This window comes from Oncorhynchus masou, chromosome 21 (assembly GCF_036934945.1).
Source record: "Oncorhynchus masou masou isolate Uvic2021 chromosome 21, UVic_Omas_1.1, whole genome shotgun sequence".
Classification (NCBI taxonomy): Eukaryota; Metazoa; Chordata; class Actinopteri; order Salmoniformes; family Salmonidae; genus Oncorhynchus; species Oncorhynchus masou.
In genome coordinates this window covers 5,303,668-5,324,966 of record NC_088232.1, presented here as the reverse complement: position 1 = coordinate 5,324,966, position 21,299 = coordinate 5,303,668, and the positions used below count along the sequence as shown (strand labels likewise).

Genomic DNA, 21,299 nt, shown 5'->3' with positions numbered 1-21,299 from the left:
GGACACTTCTGATAACGTCTGACGAGTATACACTTGCAGGGCAAGAGAGGAAGAATGTTTTTTAAATGGACCGCCCTTGCCCAGAAATTCGTCACTCGTTCATCTCGCGATGATTGTGTTTTCAGCCACGATAGCTAGTGGTTGCTTTATATGCGCAACAGTCAATTATGATTGTATGTCAATTTCTACTCATTAACTATATAATTATTAATATACGCCTACTGTATGATAGCTAGCAAATTAATTAGCTAACTAACGTTAGCCTGCCCAGCTGGAACTTCTTAAGCAAGAAAATGTTTTCTTTCTGCAATTTCCAAAAATTAGCCAAACAGAAACATTTTTACTTTTTACGAGACATGTTTGTGCCGTCGTGTGCATTAGTAGCACCATTTCTAAATTATTAGAATTTGTTTTTACTTACACTTGTACGTTGACTTATCCATATTTTTTTTAAATGTATTGCAACAATAATAACAATATTACACATCAATACAGGGACATTCCGGTGAATACAATAAAAAATAAAACACCAGGCAATGCCCGGTGAAAAAATAAATATAAATATATATATATATATATATACACACTGCTCAAAAAAATAAAGGGAACACTAAAATAACACATCCTAGATCTGAATGAATGAAATATTCTTATTAAATACTTTTTTCTTTACATAGTTGAATGTGCTGACAACAAAATCACACAAAAATTATCCATGGAAATCAAATGTATCAACCCATGGAGGTCTGGATTTGGAGTCACACTCAAAATTAAAGTGGAAAACCACACTAAATGCTGATCCAACTTTGATGTAATGTCCTTAAAACAAGTCAAAATGAGGCTCAGTAGTGTGTTTGGCCTCCACATGCCTGTATGACCTCCCTACAACGCCTGGGCATGCTCTTGATGAGGTGGCGGATGGTCTCCTGAGGATCTCCTCCCAGACCTGGACTAAAGCATCCGCCAACTCCTGGACAGTCTGTGGTGCAACGTGGCGTTGGTGGATGGAGCGAGACATGATGTCCCAGATGTGCTCAATTGGATTCAGGTCTGGGGAACGTGCGGGCCAGTCCATAGCATCAATGCCTTCCTCTTGCAGGAACTGCTGACACACTCCAGCCACATGAGGTCTAGCATTGTCTTGCATTAGGAGGAACCCAGGGCCAACCACACCAGCATATGGTCTCACAAGGGGTCTGAGGATCTCATCTCGGTACCTAATGGCAGCCAGACTACCTCTGGCGAGCACATGGAGGGCTGTGCGGCCCCCCAAAGAAACGCCACCCCACACCATGACTGACCCACTGCCAAACCGGTCATGCTGGAGGATGTTGCAGGCAGCAAAACGTTCTCCACGGCGTCTCCAGACTCTGTCACATGTGCTCAGTGTGAACCTGCTTTCATCTGTGAAGAGCAGGGCACCAGTGGTGAATTTGCCAATCTTGGTGTTCTCTGGCAAATGCCAAACGTCCTGCATGGTGTTGGGCTGTAAGCACAACCCCCACCTGTGGACGTCGGGTCCTCATATCACCCTCATGGAGTCTGTTTCTGACCGTTTGAGCAGACACATGCACATTTGTGGCCTGCTGGAGGTCATTTTGCACAAAGGCGGAGGTAGCGGTCCGGCTGCTGGGTTGTTGCCCTCCTACGGCCTCCACGTCTCTTGATGTACTGGCCTGTCTCCTGGTAGTGCCTCCATGCTCTGGACACAACGCTGACAGACACAGCAAACCTTCTTGCCACATCTCGCATTGATGTGCCATCCTGGATGAGCTGCACTACCTGAGCCACTTGTGTGGGTTGTAGACTCCGTCTCATGCTACCACTAGAGTGAAAGCACCGCCAGCATTCAAAAGTGACCAAAACATCAGCCAGGAAGCATAGGAACTGAGAAGTGGTCTGTTGTCACCACCTGCAGAACCACTCCTTTATTGGGGGTGTCTTGCTAATTGCCTCTAATTTCCACCTGTTGTCTATTCCATTTGCACAACAGCATGTGAAATGTATTGTCAATCAGTGTTGCTTCCTAAGTGGACAGTTTGATTTCACACAAGTGTGATTGACTTGGAGTTACATTGTGTTGTTTAAGCATTCCCTTTATTTTTTTGAGCAGTGTATATATAATAATAATAATTCCGGACATCATTAATATATGACAAGGCAATGAGACATTAACAGACATTCAGAGTCATGACTTCTAATAATTTTTCCAACTTTTTAAGTTTCACAAGTTTGAGAGATTTATAAAATTGTAACAGTTCAATGGAAAAAAACTACAAAATAGGGGATTTTTCCACCCCATTTACATTTGTGAATATAATATTTGGACAAGAGAATAATAATGTTAATAAAATATTTATGATCGGAATTACAAGGATAGCATAATGTCATTCAACATCATCAAAGGTAAACATAGGTATTTCTGGAGATTTTATACACAACCATTAATGAACTTCAATCCATAGTTTACTAGAATAGTGGCATGTAAAAAATAAATGCTCTATTAATTCTGAATCAGAGGAACAAAAAACACAAGGCATTTTGTCAAAATGGAATCTTTTGTGCAAGAAATCATTAAGAGGGTAGATGGAAGAAAATATTTTAAAATTAGTTTCTTTAACTTTTGGGATAACTGGACAAGTGAGGGAAAAGGTAGTCGCTTTTGACCATAGCATGGGTTGGTCACTTTCATAGCAGTATATTGAATTATAATCACCAAAAAAGGACTTAATTAACTGCCAATCATATCCACTTATTGTTGCATTTTTTATCCAATAGATTCAAGTTATTAATTTGTAAACTTGGAAAAGAGAGAACAACCTCACAATATAACAAAGTGTTCTTAATAAATCCAAGTAAAGAAAGTGGAATTGCTTTGCAAAACCTTCATATATTCTCTGAGTAATATTAACCTGAAATTTACCAATGAACTCAAACTCCCCAGTGTTGTCTACCAAATCACATACAAATTTAATACCCTTGTCAAACCAAAGGCATTTGAAAATGGATTTCCTATTAATTTGAATAACTCTTATTATTCCAAATCAATGTTTTGTAGGGGGAAAAATTGTGGTTGAATATCATTTTCTAGAAAAATAACATTTGCTGGTGAAACTTAAACAATTTCGCAGGTAATTTTGGAGGGTCAAAATCACATTTCATTAGGAATTCAAGTCCACCAAGTTTATTAAACAGACTGTTAGGGATATGATGCTACATAGAAGTAGGATTAGACAGACATCATTTCAACCATTTAATTCTAAAAGCTCCCACTAACGACTCAAAATCAATAGCTTGTAAACCTGTCATGAGAATTATGTTCTCAGTGTTCATAACACAATTCAATTAAACTACTCAGCCTGCAACCCAGAATCTGTAAGATACTGGTTGAATGAAACAGACGGAGGCCCAGCTACGATAGTCAGAAAGTTTAATTACGAGAGCGCTGGTTCGTTGTACAAAACCATTCCTTTTATACTGGCTCTTACGCACATACTTTCACACACAAACAGACTCCTTACGCACATACTTTCACACACAAACAGAAGGTATCATACTCACATACTGTCTCACTACCCAGCCGAGATTAGGGAGACTTTGGGACCTTGAGACGTACTCCCTGTCCTCTCACAAATCTCTAGTCAAATCGGCACCGAATTTTGCTCAGACAGTCTGTTTAAGATACTATAAAGACATATTGTAGATATATTGTTTTACCCTAATTCTGACTAAAACTACACTCACAGATATATAATTTTACTGACTACTCAATTTTATACAATTATATGGTTTCAGGGTGGAATATTCTAATCATTAATTTAAACATATAAATTACATTAACAAAACCTCCACGATTAAAGCCTTTCACTAATTGTGATTCTGAATATAATATGTTTTACTCCTCAAAACAAATCTAAACATAACAGAATAGACTTTTTTATGTTAATAGCGGCTGATTGAGTTTCACTGATTATATTATCAAGGTCATTTTTCAGCCTATTGGAATAGACATTGGCTAGTAATTTATAGTCAGTTGCCAACAATGTGATTGGTCTCCAATTGTCCAGGTAAAGAGTGTCCTTCTTTGGCATAGGCATTTGTTTAATGGCTTGGTCCAACTCAGTAATATCTATATCAGAAACACCAAATACACAAGAAAACACATTGTAGAATGGATAGATCACTACATCAACAAATTAATAGCATCATAAATCAGAACAGTAAATAAATGTAAATGAAATTCACTAGCCATTTAACAAGCATTACTGCATTACACTACCCATTTTTCAAAAACATTACAGGCTATGTAGACAGGCTCCTGGATCTCCTCTTCAACAAGATCACCCTTGATCCAGCGCTCTATGTGGGGAAGCTGTGTGAGCTGTCCATCCCAGGACCCATCTGCCCAGTGTGAGAGGCCTGACAAGGAGGAAGCCATGGCTGGATTTGTCTCCCGCTTTAATCTTGGAGGTGACTGAAGCCTGCTTGATTGAAGCGGGGTACATGGGTCACCCACCTCTCCCGCTGCCCTCCCCATCAATCTCTGCAGTTGTTTGCATTTCCTAAAGCATAACTTATTCACTTTTAGGTGACATCACATGTTCCTTTGTATTGTTTTTCCAAGCATTTGGACAGGAGATGAGTGTTACAATTTGTACGAGTCAATGGGTTCCTGCACACTGTTTGTCAGTTGTCTCGCCATTATTTTTCACCTTTATTTCTCATGAGTGTTCATGTTGCTCAATATATCAGCTATGCTGGCCTATTGTAAATGATCAAATAATTGTCTGATCAATTCATACAATTCTGAACACATTGTCATTGATAATGCTAATGCACGGCAAGCAATAAATTGTCCAGTACACGTATTGTATGCTGTTTTCATGTACATTCTCTTATGTCTAAGCTTCTAAGGTGACTCAGCCTTTACTAATTATTGTGAAGTGTATCAGTGACTTGTATTCTGTAATTAGTTACAAAACAATAGATTTGCAATTATGTATTGCTGCTGTTTGTCTGATATCCAACAGTCCATGATCAGCTCTGTTGACCATGAGAGCATTTTGCGGAGAACATGGGTTGCGGGCGCATACTTACAGTGCCTTGCGAAAGTATTCGGCCCCCTTGAACTTTGCGACCTTTTGCCACATTTCAGGCTTCAAACATAAAGATATAAAACTGTATTTTTTTGTGAAGAATCAACAACAGGTGGGACACAATCATGAAGTGGAACGACATTTATTGGATATTTCAAACTTTTTTAACAAATCAAAAACTGAAAAATTGGGCGTGCAAAATTATTCAGCCCCCTTATGTTAATACTTTGTAGCGCCACCTTTTGCTGCGATTACAGCTGTAAGTCGCTTGGGGTATGTCTCTATCAGTTTTGCACATCGAGAGACTGACATTTTTTTCCCATTCCTCCTTGCAAAACAGCTCGAGCTCAGTGAGGTTGGATGGAGAGCATTTGTGAACAGCAGTTTTCAGTTCTTTCCACAGATTCTCGATTGGATTTAGGTCTGGACTTTGACTTGGCCATTCTAACACCTGGATATGTTTATTTTTGAACCATTCCATTGTAGATTTTGCTTTATGTTTTGGATCATTGTCTTGTTGGAAGACAAATCTCTGTCCCAGTCTCAGGTCTTTTGCAGACTCCATCAGGTTTTCTTCCAGAATGGTCCTGTATTTGGCTCCATCCATCTTCCCATCAATTTTAACCATCTTCCCTGTCCCTGCTGAAGAAAAGCAGGCCCAAACCATGATGCTGCCACCACCATGTTTGACAGTGGGTATGGTGTGGTCAGGGTGAAGAGCCGTGTTGCTTTTACGCCTAACATAACGTTTTGCATTGTTGCCAAAAAGTTCAATTTTGGTTTCATCTGACCAGAGCACCTTCTTCCACATGTTTGGTGTGTCTCCCAGGTGGCTTGTGGCAAACTTTAAACGACACTTTTTATGGATATCTTTAAGAAATGGCTTTTTTCTTGCCACTCTTCCATAAAGGCCAGATTTGTGCAATATACGACTGATTGTTGTCCTATGGACAGAGTCTCCCTCCTCAACTGTAGATCTCTGCAGTTCATCCAGAGTGATCATGGGCCTCTTGGCTGCATCTCTGATCAGTCTTCTCCTTGTATGAGCTGAAAGTTTAGAGGGACGGCCAGGTCTTGGTAGATTTGCAGTGGTCTGATACTCCTTCCATTTCAATATTATCGCTTGCACAGTGCTCCTTGGGATGTTTAAAGCTTGGGAAATCTTTTTGTATCCAAATCCGGCTTTAATCTTCTTCACAACAGTATCTCGGACCTGCCTGGTGTGTTCCTTGTTCTTCATGATGCTCTCTGCGCTTTTAATGGACCTCTGAGACTATCACAGTGCAGGTGCATTTATACGGAGACTTGATTACACACAGGTGGATTGTATTTATCATCATTAGTCATTTAGGTCAACATTGGATCATTCAGAGATCCTCACTGAACTTCTGGAGAGAGTTTGCTGCACTGAAAGTAAAGGGGCTGAATAATTTTGCACGCCCAATTTTTCAGTTTTTGATTTGTTAAAAAAGTTTGTCGTTCCACTTCATGATTGTGTCCCACTTGTTGATTCTTCACAAAAAAAATACAGTTTTATATCTTTATGTTTGAAGCCTGAAATGTGGCAAAAGGTCGCAAAGTTCAAGGGGGCCGAATACTTTCGCAAGGCACTGTACAACATGTCTGAAGATGAGTTTTCAACACTGCCTGCTTCCAAGCGTTCTCAATACTTAGAAAAAAGTCATATTGTTGGGCGTCCCTCATGACAGCACACAAGTTAGCCAGGTGAGTGCTAGCTAGCTACCTGGGTAGGTATTTTAAAATCATAATTTAACTATTCCAAACGTTGTGTATATTTTGTGGTAACTTGTAGAGATAGAAGCAGTCAACTAAACAGAACTCGGACAGATTAATATTTACCTTACTGAAGTGATTCTATTATTTTCTACTCTATTTTTGCTAACACAATGCTCTTTCTAAACTAGTCTGCTCTCAGCTTGAAAGATACTTTTTTTTTGTTTAAGTTTAAAAAATATATATATTTTATTTTTTATTATTCATAATACAAAAATCAACTTACATTGCTTCATCAAACATGTAGCAAACCAAACACAGGTATTAAAAGATACTCGATCATATGAGATTTGATGCGTAACGTAAAACAGGACCGTTATTCAAACCACACCCTTTGAGCTATGACGCCACCCAATAAGATCATTTCTCTACAGTTTAAACGGAAGTGAACATTGACTAAGAACAATTTCAACGTTAGCGTTTTTATTAAGACGTTTATTAACGCAGTGGAACTCATGACATTTAAATGAACAGCATCACATACTTTTCCCAGGTAGTGTTTAATTCTCGTTGGAGACGGGACTTGGTTGATCGATGTTATCTAGTTAACGCTAGCTAGCTGCTAACAATGGCTAACTGTATGGTTTTTCACACTCAGATAGCCTCCATCATGGAGGTGCTAGCAAATGCAGCCGTTGCAGAGATCTGTAAACTCGTAGACGACGACTATGCAGTGTTTCGTTTGGAAATAACTCAAAGTCGGAAAGAAAACAGCTCATTGCGGAGGAAACTACAGCTGCTCGATCTGAAAGTGGCACGGGAGCGCGCAGAAAGGACAATGCGAGAGCGCGTACTCGCCAGTCGTCCCAGTAGTGTCAAGATCCTCAACCGAAACAGAGGAATGACCAGAGGTACGTTTTGCAGAAGACGGAGGCTGCGGGGCTTGTCGCCCCGTTATCCTATGCACATGTGTGACTTTAGATGTGTTAACTCAGCATTTCCCAAACTCGGTCCTCCAGACCCTAAAGGGTGCAGGTTTTTTTTTTTTTGCCCTAGCACTACACATCTGATACAAATAGTAAACTAGTCATCAAGATTTGATCATTTAAATCAGCTTTGCAGTGTTGGTGGGGGGAAAAAAGTGCATCTCTTAGGACCAAGTTTTGGAAACTGTGTTAACTAGAATTGGGTCTTGGTCAGTTTTTGGATAGTATGCAAGAGTTACCCCGGATTACTTAGCTATCTTGCATAAAGACAACATATCATATTCTAACTAAATATTTGATGTACTGCCTTTCCTATTATTTACTAATTAAAAACAATTTGATGCATCAAACTTAACCTATTTAATCCCATTTTGTGACTGGAAAAAAACGTTTTCAGTTATAAGGCTCTAAAACGTTTACTGAATGATCTATCAATGCATTTACAGCAAATATTGAAATAATCGAGGGTCTCAATGAATGATGTGCAGTGTCACATGTTTATTGTAAATTGTCACATGACCAGAGCTGTTTACTTCCTGGTTGCACCATGAGAAGAGGATGGCTGCATCAAGGCTCCCAAACAACAGGTTAGTAAAGTATGTTAACATAAAGATAGGACAAAGAGTTTTGGTACACATCATCTTTAAGGTGTCTCGTATTGATATATGCATTTGCAATTACTCAACTTTGTTCAGTGTGGTCATAGAGTGTGTAAACATGTTGACGGCAACAATAGTGACCGGGGGATAATACAGTGCATCTAGGTATACACATAGGTAAAACAAGAACTATGTATGTGTATAACTAACTTTCTACTCTGTTCTTTCTTTTAGTTTCACTTTGAGTCAAGTTCTGGATATGTTTGATCTTGGTGACTGCCCAAACAAGGCATGCAACATTGCAGTTATCCCTCAAAATGAGATGCTGTCCTGAGTGATTGTGATAGCGATGGGGCAGATATGGACTATGGACAGGCCATTTGCCAGCCAGGTTGTTGAATGCATATGCTGAACCTATGCAAACAGATCATGACAGAAACAACGTTATCAGTGATTATGACCCCCCCCCATCCACAACCTCCCCCATCCCCTCCATTGTTGGTAATAAAGAGCCAAGGCCAATCAACACGATGCTCCGGTTCAGGAGAAGCCGTCATTGTGACAGACGTACTACCTATGCATGTGAGAAATGCAAAGCGCCACTGCACATTGAGTGCTTCAAGATATACCATGGACATTAGAAAAGGAGATGAGAGCGAATGAAAAAGGGCTGAAAAAGACAATAAAAGAAAAATAGAAAAGTCGATAAAGGGTGAGATGAAGCAGTACAACAGACTAGGAAGAAAAGAAAAGTGGACGATCAAGACAATCAAAATGACTGAAATGTTTTTGGAAAAGAAAGGTCAATTGATTCAAGGCATACTGTATGATAGTAGATGTACCAGGACTGACTGATCATAGTTCCAAGACAGTGATGCACAAATTAATCTTGCACTTGGATCTGAAGCGTATATATATATATATATATAAGCACTCATTGTGCAGTGGCGCTTTTTAAATATATATATATATTGTATTTTGTTCAGTGTAGGCCTCTATTTGAATGTATATTCTACAGGCTACCTCTATCCTAAATGTTACCTTTATGTTCAGTGGAAATGAATCACACGACTGCTATACAGTTGTTAGTGAATGTTTCACTAAAATGTCACAATGACAATGTTACAATGAATATTGCACTAAAGTACAAGTCAAAATGTTACAGTAAAGTTACAATATTAATGTTTCAATACATGTTGCACTAAAGTAACAATGTTGAAATGCGTTGATGGTTGTTTGTTTTTTTGTCTTTGCTCTCAGTATTCATATCGTGTTGTATTAGGGTTTTTGATGTGTAAAATAGTCACACTAGAATGTTACGGGGCATTCTAGTAGCAATGCTGGGGACTGCCAGTGACAGAGTTGTAAATGTGTGAATAACTGGGTTGGGATTTATAAGAACATTGATAACTGCATAGGAGAAATATGTTCATTTAGTATACGTAACATTATCCCACCGGTCACAATTGTGACCGACCATAAAACAGACCTTATCACCTACTTTTCCATTCTAATTTAATAAAAAAATGATTGATTACTTCAAAGGGTTACTAATGACACATGATTTGGATATTTTCATGTCTGGGGAAAATTCGTGATTAAATGGGTTAATACATTGATCAATAAATAGTATATCAAGAAGTGTTGCCTTACATCCTTGCCAATTCTAGACAGTAACAATAGTGTACAATATACCATTGACCATTGACAGTAACCAACCTAATCCATTCTTTTCCCCCAATCACTCTCTCAGGTGAAGGACATTTCACTGGAGGCCACAGGAGCTTTGTGAAGCCAGTGACAGACAATACATGGAGAGATGACCAACCAATCACTGTTGATGAGGGGAGTGGAACCTCAACCCAGCACGTTATCGTGATAGAAGTTAGTGTAATAGTATTACATAAAAATTACAGTCCAACAAATGTGGGCAGTATATTTCAGAAACGTTCCCCTTGGCTATTCACTTGCTTACAAGTACATCCTCATTTATCTGCCATAGGGGAGCTTGTGAGACTTTCCTACAACATTGTTATCCAATTAGACTGCCGGTAATAACCTCCTGTCTTCTTGTCAGCCTGCAGATGCCTGGTCTGAAAGAGAGGAGGACCCACGGCACAGCAGACACATCCAGACTGGAGTGGCTGGAGTGCCCCATGAAGCCACTGAGGACCCCACCACCGTCCCAGCACCGCCCAGGCCCAGGACCCAACGCAGCATCACGGAGGTCAGTGGAACGCCAAACACCGTCCTCAAGTCAGAGACAGACATAGATTTGAACACACAGGCTCTTACATACAGGATCTGACCACGGATCAGACTCAGAGAGGCTGGGGCCACTGGGCTATCCTCCTGCTCCGGGCCCAGAGTACTTCCCAGTATTTAACCAACGCCAGAGAACGGTTCATTACCGTGGAGATGGTGAGACATTAGACACTGGTGGTGATGAACCATCTGGTTTTTACTCTACAGAGATGGACCCTGGCAACATGCCCTTGGGTTTAGAGACAGACTGATCGGTCTAGTGGGGACTGGAACCAATACAGTAGTAGTGTATACTCTGATGGGCGTCTGGATAAGAAAGGGGAGGATCTGATTCTAGATGAAGTGACTGTGAAAGTCAAATACTTATTGTACACTTCAAAATAGTTTAAGGTTTGTCTGATGACTTTTGACTTATCATAGCTGACTGATTTATCCACAACATATTTATGTATGTCCACCATGATGGGTTTAACAACAATGAAGTCATTCTCTAACTACAGTATAGGACTCAAACGTAGTGGAGATGGGTAAACACTCCATGTTGAAAGTGGGTTTATTATCTGTGTGTGTGTGTGTGTACGTACCCGAGGGAGTGTATGTCTGTGTAATCTGTATCACCTCTCTTCCAGGAGGAGGAGGGTCCAGAGGTGCTGCTGGTGAAGGAGGAGGGTCTGGGGAACATGGTCATGGAGGACAACCAGACTACACCTACTCCTGAACCCACAGAGGAACCAGCTGAGCAGCACAGGACCACACACAGTCTCACTGAGGTGAGCCCAATGTAAACTACTGTCTGAATGGTATTAGGTCAGGGCCCGTATCCACATAGCCTATCAGAGTAGGAGTTCTGATCTTCGATCAGCACTCCTACTAAGACTGTGGAAACTGGCCCAGGTCTTGATTAATTTTGTCAAAAGGGTGGGACCATGCCTGAATTATCAAACCATTTTAAAGAGTGTCAAGTAATCAAATCAAATAACATGTTTGCATAATACTCATAGCAGTCCCTCATTGCCCAATCAGAAAATGCTCCATAGCAGGGTGTTCATATCAGATTTCTTGATCCAACATCCTCTCACTCTGTATATCTTACAGTCAGTAGACATGGAGGATGGGAAGCCTGATATGCTGCTAGTCAAAGAGGAGACAATAGAAGATGGACCCGAGAGCATTGACCTGCTGAGTGGGCTAAAGATGGGGGAGCAAGGTAAGAGAGACATACATATAACCTATAGATCCTCAACAGGGTTCTACAGTGCGACCATTTTACTCACATATGCGTCTAAATATTTTGTATTGAAACCTGGAATTTTAATTTACTACCAGTGTGCCTAGAAAAATGTAATATTCTAGCTTTAATACCTGAAGTATGTTTAATTGTACTCCTAAATTTCTTTGTGCGCCTACATTTTTCAACTTACATACTCCTTCTAAAATTATAAAGTCAGCATAGAGCCCTCTTCAATGGTAATAGTGATGCGCCTGTATATGATTCTTTCTTCATTCATAAAATGAAATGAATACAACTTATGTTGACATACAAAAACATGAACTTCACCAGGTAATTGACAGAAAAATGTATTGGAGTTCCTCTTCAGTCAGCCAGTCAACTTCGGTACAACATACTATGAGGAGTCGCACTCTCATGACTGGTTGAAGGATCCACAATCACACCTGACAAGGCCAATGAAATCTGTACCTCGCTGGAAGCCCTGTCCTTCCACAGGTGATAATCGCGAGGCTCGGATTTATTCCGTCAACTATTCCACTCTTTACCTTGGTGTGAACAGGAACAAGTAACGTTACTAAAACAAACAATTGGAAAATGAGACTGTGGTAGAGTGTGCTCACCTCCCTGGACGTTGTGTGCTGAAGTTTGTATTTGGTATCGTTAGTTTCCTAATCCCAAACAGTTAATTATTCTTCCGTTTTCTGGAGCAATGAGTAAGATGGCTAAGAAAGCGACCGAGACGACGATGGCTAAGCCGGGTTCAGGGTCAGGGTCACGATCACGCCACCAGTCATGCGGTTATACTATGCGAACCAGTCTGTGTGCGCATTGGCACATAATGTGTGAAAACTCTGGAAACCCTGGAAAGACGATGTAGCATTCTTTGCGACTTTCCTTTCCAAGAATCCGGCAACTTGGCTGGGACCGAGGTGCAGGAAGCGGAGAGGGGCTTGAGGCTGTTGTCGGAAAAGGTGGAACTAGCCTCCCAGCAGGGAGGTGGTGAGCCGGTGGGTTCAGTGACATACAGGGCCCATGTTCGGATGACGCCATGGTGTCCCTGGACACTTCCGGGGGTTTCCTCGGGTGATGAAGAGGACTTAGTTTGGGGACAGCCACCTCCTCACGCTATGAAAGTAGCATCATTTTTTGGTACTCCATGAGGGGCCAGGGGCTGAGTGTGTTGACCTATCAGGATGATTGGCTGATGGCAGTCAAAGGAACAAGCAGTGTTACACACCGAGGCTAATGCCCCATGTTCATTCTCTAGGTTTTATTGTAAACCAGAAAAAGAGTTGTCTCGGCACATTCCATTCCTGGGTCTCGAGTTAGACTCATCCTTAAATTGCACTTTTCTATCCCCGGAGAGGTTGTTGGGTTTCCAGCTCTGCTTGGCCCAATTTTGTTTTTCACCAGTTCCTGTATGTTTTCACCAGTTCCTGCGTCTACTGGGGAGGATGCTTCTATGGATGGTGGTCATTCTGGGTGCTAGCAACACGCTTGGATGCATCTCGCCACCTAAACCGGTCAATTCCAGTCTCCCCGACATGCCTTCAGGCACTGGCCCAGTGCAGGGATCCCCGGCTACTGTCGCAAGGGGTTCTCATGGGCCAGGTGTTGTCCCGCAAGGAGATCACGACAGACGGGGCGCGGTGTGCGAGGGTTACTGAATTCGAGAAGTATGGACGGTGTCGCAGAGAGCCCGGCATATCAATTACCTGGAACTTCTGATTGTCAGACATGTGCGGGCAGTGGTGTTAAAAGTACTAAATTGTCATACTTGAGGAAAAGTAAAGATGCCTTCATAGAAAATTCCTCAAGTATAACAAGTCACCCAGTAAAATACTACTTGAGTAAAAGTTTAAATGTATTTGCTTTTAAATATACTTAAGTATCAAAAGTATAAGTATAAACCATTTCAAATTTCTTATTAAGTAAACCAGACGGCAGAATTTGATTTTTTATTTGAATTGACGAGAGCCAGGGGCACACTCCAACACTCAGACATGATTTACAAACTAAGTATTTGTGTTTAGTGAGTCCGCCAGATCAGACTCAGTAGGGATAACAAGGGATGTTCTCTTGATAAGTGTGTGAATTTGACACATTTCCTGTACTTTTGGGTGTCAAGGAAAATGTATGGAGTAAAAAGTACATTATTTTATTTTGGAATATAGTAAAGTAAAAGTAGGCACAAATATTAATAGTAAAGTACAGATACCCCCAAAAACTACTTAAGCAGTACTTTGAAGTATTTGTACTTAAGTACTTTACATCACTGTGTGTTGGTCATATCTAACGATGGTGGCTCAGTTGGAAGAGCATGGTGCTTGCAATGCCAGGGTTGTTGGTTCAGTTCCCATGGGGGACCAGTATGAAAATGGTACACAAATGTGCGCTCTCACTCTTGTAAGTCACGCTGGATAAGAGCGTGTGCTAAATGACTTAAATGTATATATAATATATCAACAGGCATGGGCGGACCCTCCCCCTCCTCACCTTGGCTCGCTCCCTGTTGTGGTGGAGCTGTGCACATTTGCTCTCACATCAGGTGATGCATGTTCCTGGTTACCTCAACTCGGGTGGATCTGCTATCCAGGGGGGCCCCTTTTCGTCAAGGGTGGAGACTACACCCCTGGGTGGTTGCCCAGATATGGGAGAGGTTCGGCAATGCCGACATAGATCTTTGCGCATTTTCTTGCACTGCGTATTGTCGTCTTTCTTTCTGCACGAAGGACCCAAGCGCCCCGTTGGGAAAGACTCTCTGGCGCACCAGTGACCTTTTGACCTTCCTTTATGCATTTCCGCCAGTGGTTCTGATTCAGCCCACGTTGGAGAGGGTGCGCTGGGAGGGCTTATCATTGATTCTTGTGCCTCTCTGTTGGCCCAGGCAGCCTTGGTTCGGGAGATCATTTGCCCTTTAGGCGAGGACAACTCACGTTGCGCAGAGTCCTGTTGTCCCAGGCATATGGGCAGGTTTGCTTTCGAACAAGTAAAACATCTGCACTACTTGTGGCTAAAAAAGTTTGTCAAACCTTGAGAGAGATTAAATTGAAGGAAGGAATGAATCCTGTGGAAGGCGGGGTGTCCAGCGTTACGCGGATTTCATTGTCCTTGTCAGGCGGGATTGTAGATCCTTCGATCGAAGTGGCGAATGTGCGACTCCCCATAGTATGTTGTACCTTGTTTCCCTCCTTCAGGGAACAGTATTTATAGTCATAACGTTACATTTTATCTTCCACGTTTGGAAAGTATTTTGTAACCTCTTGCAGGTGGTTGGCTGGAGGCTAACAGAGGAGACTGGGCGGACATCTTGGATTCCCAGGACGGTGCAGCCAAGGACCCAGGGGACAACATCACTGAGCAGGCCAGGACTAGAGATGACATAGTGGAGGTCAGTGGATGGGACAGTGTCCTCAACTCTGGGCTGGGGAGCAACACTGTTAATAACAACCAGAAACAGACAGTGGAACACAAAACAACAACTGAACTGAGACCAGGACTGGCTGAGACCAGGGCGAGGCGTACAATTGGTCTGCGGGGACTGGGAGGTGTCCGTATGCGGCTGAAGAGAACAGACACAGACTCGGCTAGCGATGCTCTGTCCTGCTCCTATAGTGGTGATTCAGAGAGACTGATGGCGCCTCAGGTTAACCCCCTAACAGATGCTGCCTTTAGCATACCTTCTATAGGATCTATCAACTGGAACATGGACCCTGCGACAACACAGACACTTCCTGGCTTTCATCCTCCTCACACTCTCCTAATGTTAAACCAGACCTCAGAACATACCCGTGCCTCAACACTAAATGGCAACACAAGCCCATTGACACATGACCGTAGTAGAGACGGAATCAGTAAAGGTGGCAGCTCCAAAGAGAAGTGCTTTCCGTGTTCGTTCTGTGGGATATCCTTCAGTTTCCCCAAACAGGTGGAGGTCCACCAGAGGATGCACACGGGGGAGAAAGCGTTCAGCTGCCATCTCTGCCCTGCCAGTTTCTCCAGATCGTCCAACCTGAAGAGGCATCAGAGGGTCCACACAGGGGAGAAACCATACAGCTGCCCCCAGTGTGCGAAGAGGTTCTCCCACCACCACAATATGAAGGTGCACCAGAAGGTCCATACGGGGGAGGCAGTGTCCCTGTATGCACTGCAGGAGTAGCTTTATCAGACATAGTTGTGTCTAATAATTGAGAGAAATCATATAACTTGAAATGTACAATGGGGATGTCTTGGAAGTGTTATTTAGATTAAATATTATAGTTATCATGTGAAGTGTCTTAGGATAAGGGGGTAATTAACCACATACCCCTCATTAATCCTTTTAAGTTATTTGAAACAGGCTTGTGTAAATACCTAATTTTTACAGAGTAAACCTAGCCGGGAGGTGGAATGCATCGCTACTAGCATTAGCACAAATACTTGCTAACTGTTCCCGTAAACTTCCAGGCATTAGGCCAACAACTATCCATTTAAAAACTTGTCTCTCCAAAAATATAAAAACTAAATGTACATATCTTTTGCGGAGGTGGCTAAATTAATATAGAGGAAAAACTGAATTCCCCCTTTAAAAAACAGCCCCCTCCCACAATGGCACCATGTTCAGGAAGTATAATTTGTTGGTGGGGGGAAAAACAGTGTAAAGCAAAATTATTCCACTCTAAGGTTCCACCCTGTTAGGTGCATAATCCTAACGGTTGTAAAATGTTGTCTGAAAAAATGGCAAATAAATGACCAATGTCAATATTCATTTCTCTTTGAAAAATATATTTTATACATATTTAGATACATTTGCTAATAACATTACAATGATTCATTAGTTACATAGTCTAATGTAAGTAATGATATGTGCATATATAATTGTAATTAGTAATGTTATTGGCTAGCAACAATAAATCTGTTCATGTTTTACAAACTCAGGTTGACAATGTTTAAAAAGTTTATTTATTTTATCAAATAAATAGAAAGTAAACTAATGCACAATATTCATTTATTATTATAGGTGTAATATTTTTCAACCATTTCATTCATTGAACAAAAAATATAAAATGCAACATGTAAAGTGTTTGTCCCATATTTCATCAGCTGAAATAAAAGATCCCAGAAATGTTCCATACACACAAAAAACTTACTTTGTTTGCATCCCAGTTAGTGAGCATTTCTCCTTTGTCATGGTAATCAGCATGATCATTACACAGTTGCACCTTGTGCCGGGGACAATAAAAGACCACTCTGAAATGTGCAGTTTTGTCACTCAACACAATGTCACATGTCTCAAATTTTGAGGGCGTGTGCAATTGGCATGCTGACTGCAGGAATGTCCACAAGAGCTGTTGCCAGATAATTGAATGTTAATTTCTCTACCATAAGCCACCTCCAACGTTGTTTTTGAGAATTTGGAAGTATGTCCAACCAGCCTCACAACCGCCAACCACGTTTATGGCGTCGCGTGTCAATGTTGTGAACAGAGTGCCCCATGGTGGCGGTGGGGTTATGGTATGGGCAGGCATAAGCTACGGACAATGAACACAATTGCATTTTATCGATGGCAATTTGAATGCACAGATATACCGTGATGAGATCCTGTCGGGCCCATTGTGGTCCATTTATCTATCGCCTTTACGTCATTTTTCAGCATAATAATGCAAGGCCCTACATCGCAAGGATCTGTACACAATTCTTGGAACCTGAAAATGCCCCGGTTCTTCCATGACCTGCATACTCACCAGACAAGTCACCCATTGAGCATGTTTGGGATGCTCGGGAACAACATGTACAACAGCGTGTTCCAGTTCCCGCCAATATCCAGAAACTTCGCACAGCCATTGAGTGGGACAACATGCCACAGGCTACAATCAACAGCCTGATCAACTGTATGTGAAGGAGATGTGTCACACTGCATAAGGCAAATGGTGGTCACACCAGATACTGACTGGTTTTCTGATCCACGCCCCTACCTTATTTTAAGGTATCTGTGACTGATGCATATCAGATGCATATCGGTATTCCCAGTCATGTGAAATCCATAGATTTGGGCCTAATGAATTTATTTCAATTGACTAATTTCCTTATATGAACTGTAACTCAGTAAAATCTTTAAAACTATTTTTGTTCAGACCTTGTTCAGACCTTAAATCAAATATTTCATTGTTTAAATCATCTATTCATTATTGCTGTTTGTTCCACCCTATTGCTTTCATTTTCTATAAATGTATGTAGTTCTGTTCTTGAGCTGTTCTTGTCTATTGATGTTCGGTATGTCATTCTGTATTATGTTTCATCTTGATCCCAGGAAGAGTAAGTGCTGCTTTTGCAACAGCTAATGGGGATCCTAATAAAATACCAAATACCCTGTTGTGCTTCATTCTACCCTGTTGGGTTGGTATTTTAAAATCAGAATATATCAATACAATCAAATGTTCTGCATATTTTTGTGGTAACTTATAGCGAAATAAGGGGTAAACTAAACATTCATCCCCCTTTTAGACTTTTCCTAATTTTGTTACGAACTGGAGTTAAAATGGATTTAATTATAATTTTTTTCGTCAACAATTTAATCATTATACTCTGTCAAAGTGGAAGATTTTTTTAAATATACAAATTGGATAACTAAAATAATACAGTAATCATTGCATAAGTTTTCACCCCCTTTGTTTAGGCAAGCCTAAATGAGTTCAGGAGTAAATTTCTCTAGACAAATCACATATGTGATCATAAGGAATCACTGTGTGACATAATTATACCCAGACACATCTAAGATAGTCATCCTTCTGAACTGAGCTGCAGGACAGGAATGCAACTGCTCAGGGATGTTACCATGAGGCCATTGGTGATTTTTAAAACTCATTGGTGAGTTTAAGGGCTGAGATGGAAGAATTGAGGATGGATCAACATTGTAGGTAATGACAGAATGACAAGAATACAAATATTCCAAAACATCCATCCTGTAAGCAACAAAGCACTAAAGTAATACTACAAAATAAACACGGCAAAGGACGTTTTGGCCTAAATGCAAAGCCTTCTGTTTGGGGGAAATACAACAGAACACATCACTGAGTGACTGCCTCCTTATTTTCAAGCATGTTGGTGGCTGCATTATGGGTATGCTTGACATCAGCAAATTCTGGGATTTTTCAGGATGAAAAGAAACAGGATGTAGCTAAGCACAGGCAAAATCCCAGAGGAAAACCTGCTTCAGTCTGCTTTACACCAGACACTCCGAGGAATTCACCTTTCAACAGGACAATAACCTACAACACAAAGCCAAATCTACATTGACGTTGCTTACCAAGAAGACCGTGAACGTTCCTGAGTGGCCAAGTTACATTTTTGACTTAAATCTGCTTGAAAATCTAGGGCAAGACATGAAATTGCTGTCTAGCCATGATCCCCAACACTTTGACAGAGGTTGAAGAATTTAAAAGAATATTGGGCAAATATTGGGCAAATATTGCACAATTAGCATACAGGTGTGCAAAGCTCTCAAGAGACTTACCCAAGAAGATTCAACGCTGTAATCACTACCAACGCACTGTATTGTAATAATTATCATAAGAAGGACCGAAGCACAAGGACAGTTGAATATTTACCTTACTGAGGTGACGTAGATGGAATCTACATTCTATTGTTGTCTCGCTATCACACTGTTCTTTCTAAGCTAGTCTCCTGTCATCTTGAAAGATATTGATCATAGGAGATTTGATGTAATAAGCTGTACCGTCATTCAAAGAACAATACACATAAATACTTCATTTAACCACATCCTTTGAGCTATGACGCCAATCAATAAGAGCCTTTCTCTTCAGTCGATACGGAAGTGACCAGGAACCAATAACAATTTCCACGTTAGCGTTTGTTGTTGTTTAGACGTTTGTTAACACCATGTAACTCAAAATATGACTAATTTAACTGCACAGCCTCACATTATTTCCCCCGGGCAGTGTTTACTTTACGTTGTGTTGGAAATTTTCCAGTACATGTGTACACATTATACATCTTAGAGTAGTAAGCAGAATAAGTGCACTCTATATGTGTCTAGGTCATTAGGCTAAGGGAAGCCATTACCTAGTCCAGTGAGGTACATTAGACGTGCATTAGGAGCATATGTTTGTATTACTTAAGCACCATTAGACATGCACCTGCCTTGGGAGTGTGCATGTCTGTTTATTTTTGTAGCATTGCTATGGCCTAATGTTTACTATTGCTATGGGTACGTGAATTATATGAAAAGCACGAATGGATTACATGTAGTGTATATCTATGTGGACACCTGCTTGTCGAACATCTCATTCCAACATCATGGGCATTAATATGGAGTTGGTCCCCCCTTTTATGCTATAAGAGCCTCCACTCTTCTGGGAAGGCTTTCCATTAGATGTTGGAACATTGGCTGAATGGAAGCAAGTCCCCGCAGCACAAGAGCATTAGTGAGATCGGGCACTGATGTTGGGCGATTTGGCCTGGCTCGCAGCTTGGCGTTCTAGTTCATCTCAAAGGTGTAAAATGGGGTTGAGGTCAGGGCATGCCAGTCAAGTTCTTCCATACCGATCTCGAAAAACCATTTCTGTATGGACCACACTCTGTGCACAGAGGCATTTTCATGCTGAATCAGGAAAGGGCCTTCCCCAAACTGTTGCCACAAAGTTGGAAGTGTAGAATAATCTAGAATATCACATTGTTTTTATTTATTTTACCTTTATTTAACTAGGCAAGTCAGTTAAGAACAAATTCTTATTGTCAATGACGGCCTAGGAACAGTGGGTTAACTGCCTTGTTCAGGGGCAGAACGACAGATTTGTACCTTGTCAGCTCGGGGATTTGAACTTGCAACCTTCCGGTTACTAGCCCAATGCTCTAACCACTAGGCTACCATGCCGCCCCATTGTATGCTGTAGCATTAAGATTTCCCTTCGCCGGAACTAAGGGGCCAAGCTCGAACCATGATAAACAGCCCCAGACCATTATTACTCCTCTACGAACCTTTACAGTTGGCACTATGCATTCGGGCAGGTAGCGTTCTGCTGGCATCCGCCAAACCCGGATTCGTCTATTGGATTGCCAGATGGTGAAGCGTGATTCATCACTCCAGAGAACGCGTTTCCACTGCTCCAGACTCCAATGGTAGTGAGCTTTACACCCTCCAGCTGACACTTGGCATTGTGATCTTAGGCTTGTGTGCGGCTACTCAGCCATGGAAACCCATTTCATGAAGCTCCCGACAAACAGTTATTGTGCCGATGCTGCTTCCAGAGGCAGTTTGGAACTTGGTAGTGAGTGTTGCAACCAAGGACAGACGATTATTACGTGCTACAGCACTCGGCGGTCCAGTTCTGTGAGCTTGTGTGGCTTACCACTTTGCGGCTGAGCCGTTGTTGCTCCTAGAGGTTTCCAC

The 21,299-nt window shown here is 41.4% G+C and overlaps 1 protein-coding gene across 2 annotated transcripts in view; it reads left to right on the top strand.

Annotated features, from left to right (window-relative positions):
• The first annotated feature begins 7,267 nt into the window (after positions 1-7,267).
• Positions 7,268-21,299, top strand: part of LOC135507608 (gastrula zinc finger protein xFG20-1-like) — a 42,244-nt gene continuing 28,212 nt past the window's right edge. Inside the window, exons 1-6 of one of the 2 annotated variants that reach the window (XM_064927162.1) lie at positions 7,268-7,741; positions 10,169-10,299; positions 10,493-10,642; positions 11,310-11,450; positions 11,776-11,887; positions 15,181-15,941. In XM_064927162.1, coding sequence (XP_064783234.1) covers positions 7,459-7,741; positions 10,169-10,299; positions 10,493-10,642; positions 11,310-11,450; positions 11,776-11,887; positions 15,181-15,941 — 1,578 coding nt within the window. In that variant the 5' untranslated portion in view covers positions 7,268-7,458. The remainder of the gene's footprint in view (positions 7,742-10,168; positions 10,300-10,492; positions 10,643-11,309; positions 11,451-11,775; positions 11,888-15,180; positions 15,942-21,299) is intronic. The other variant, XM_064927158.1, reaches the window with a different exon arrangement.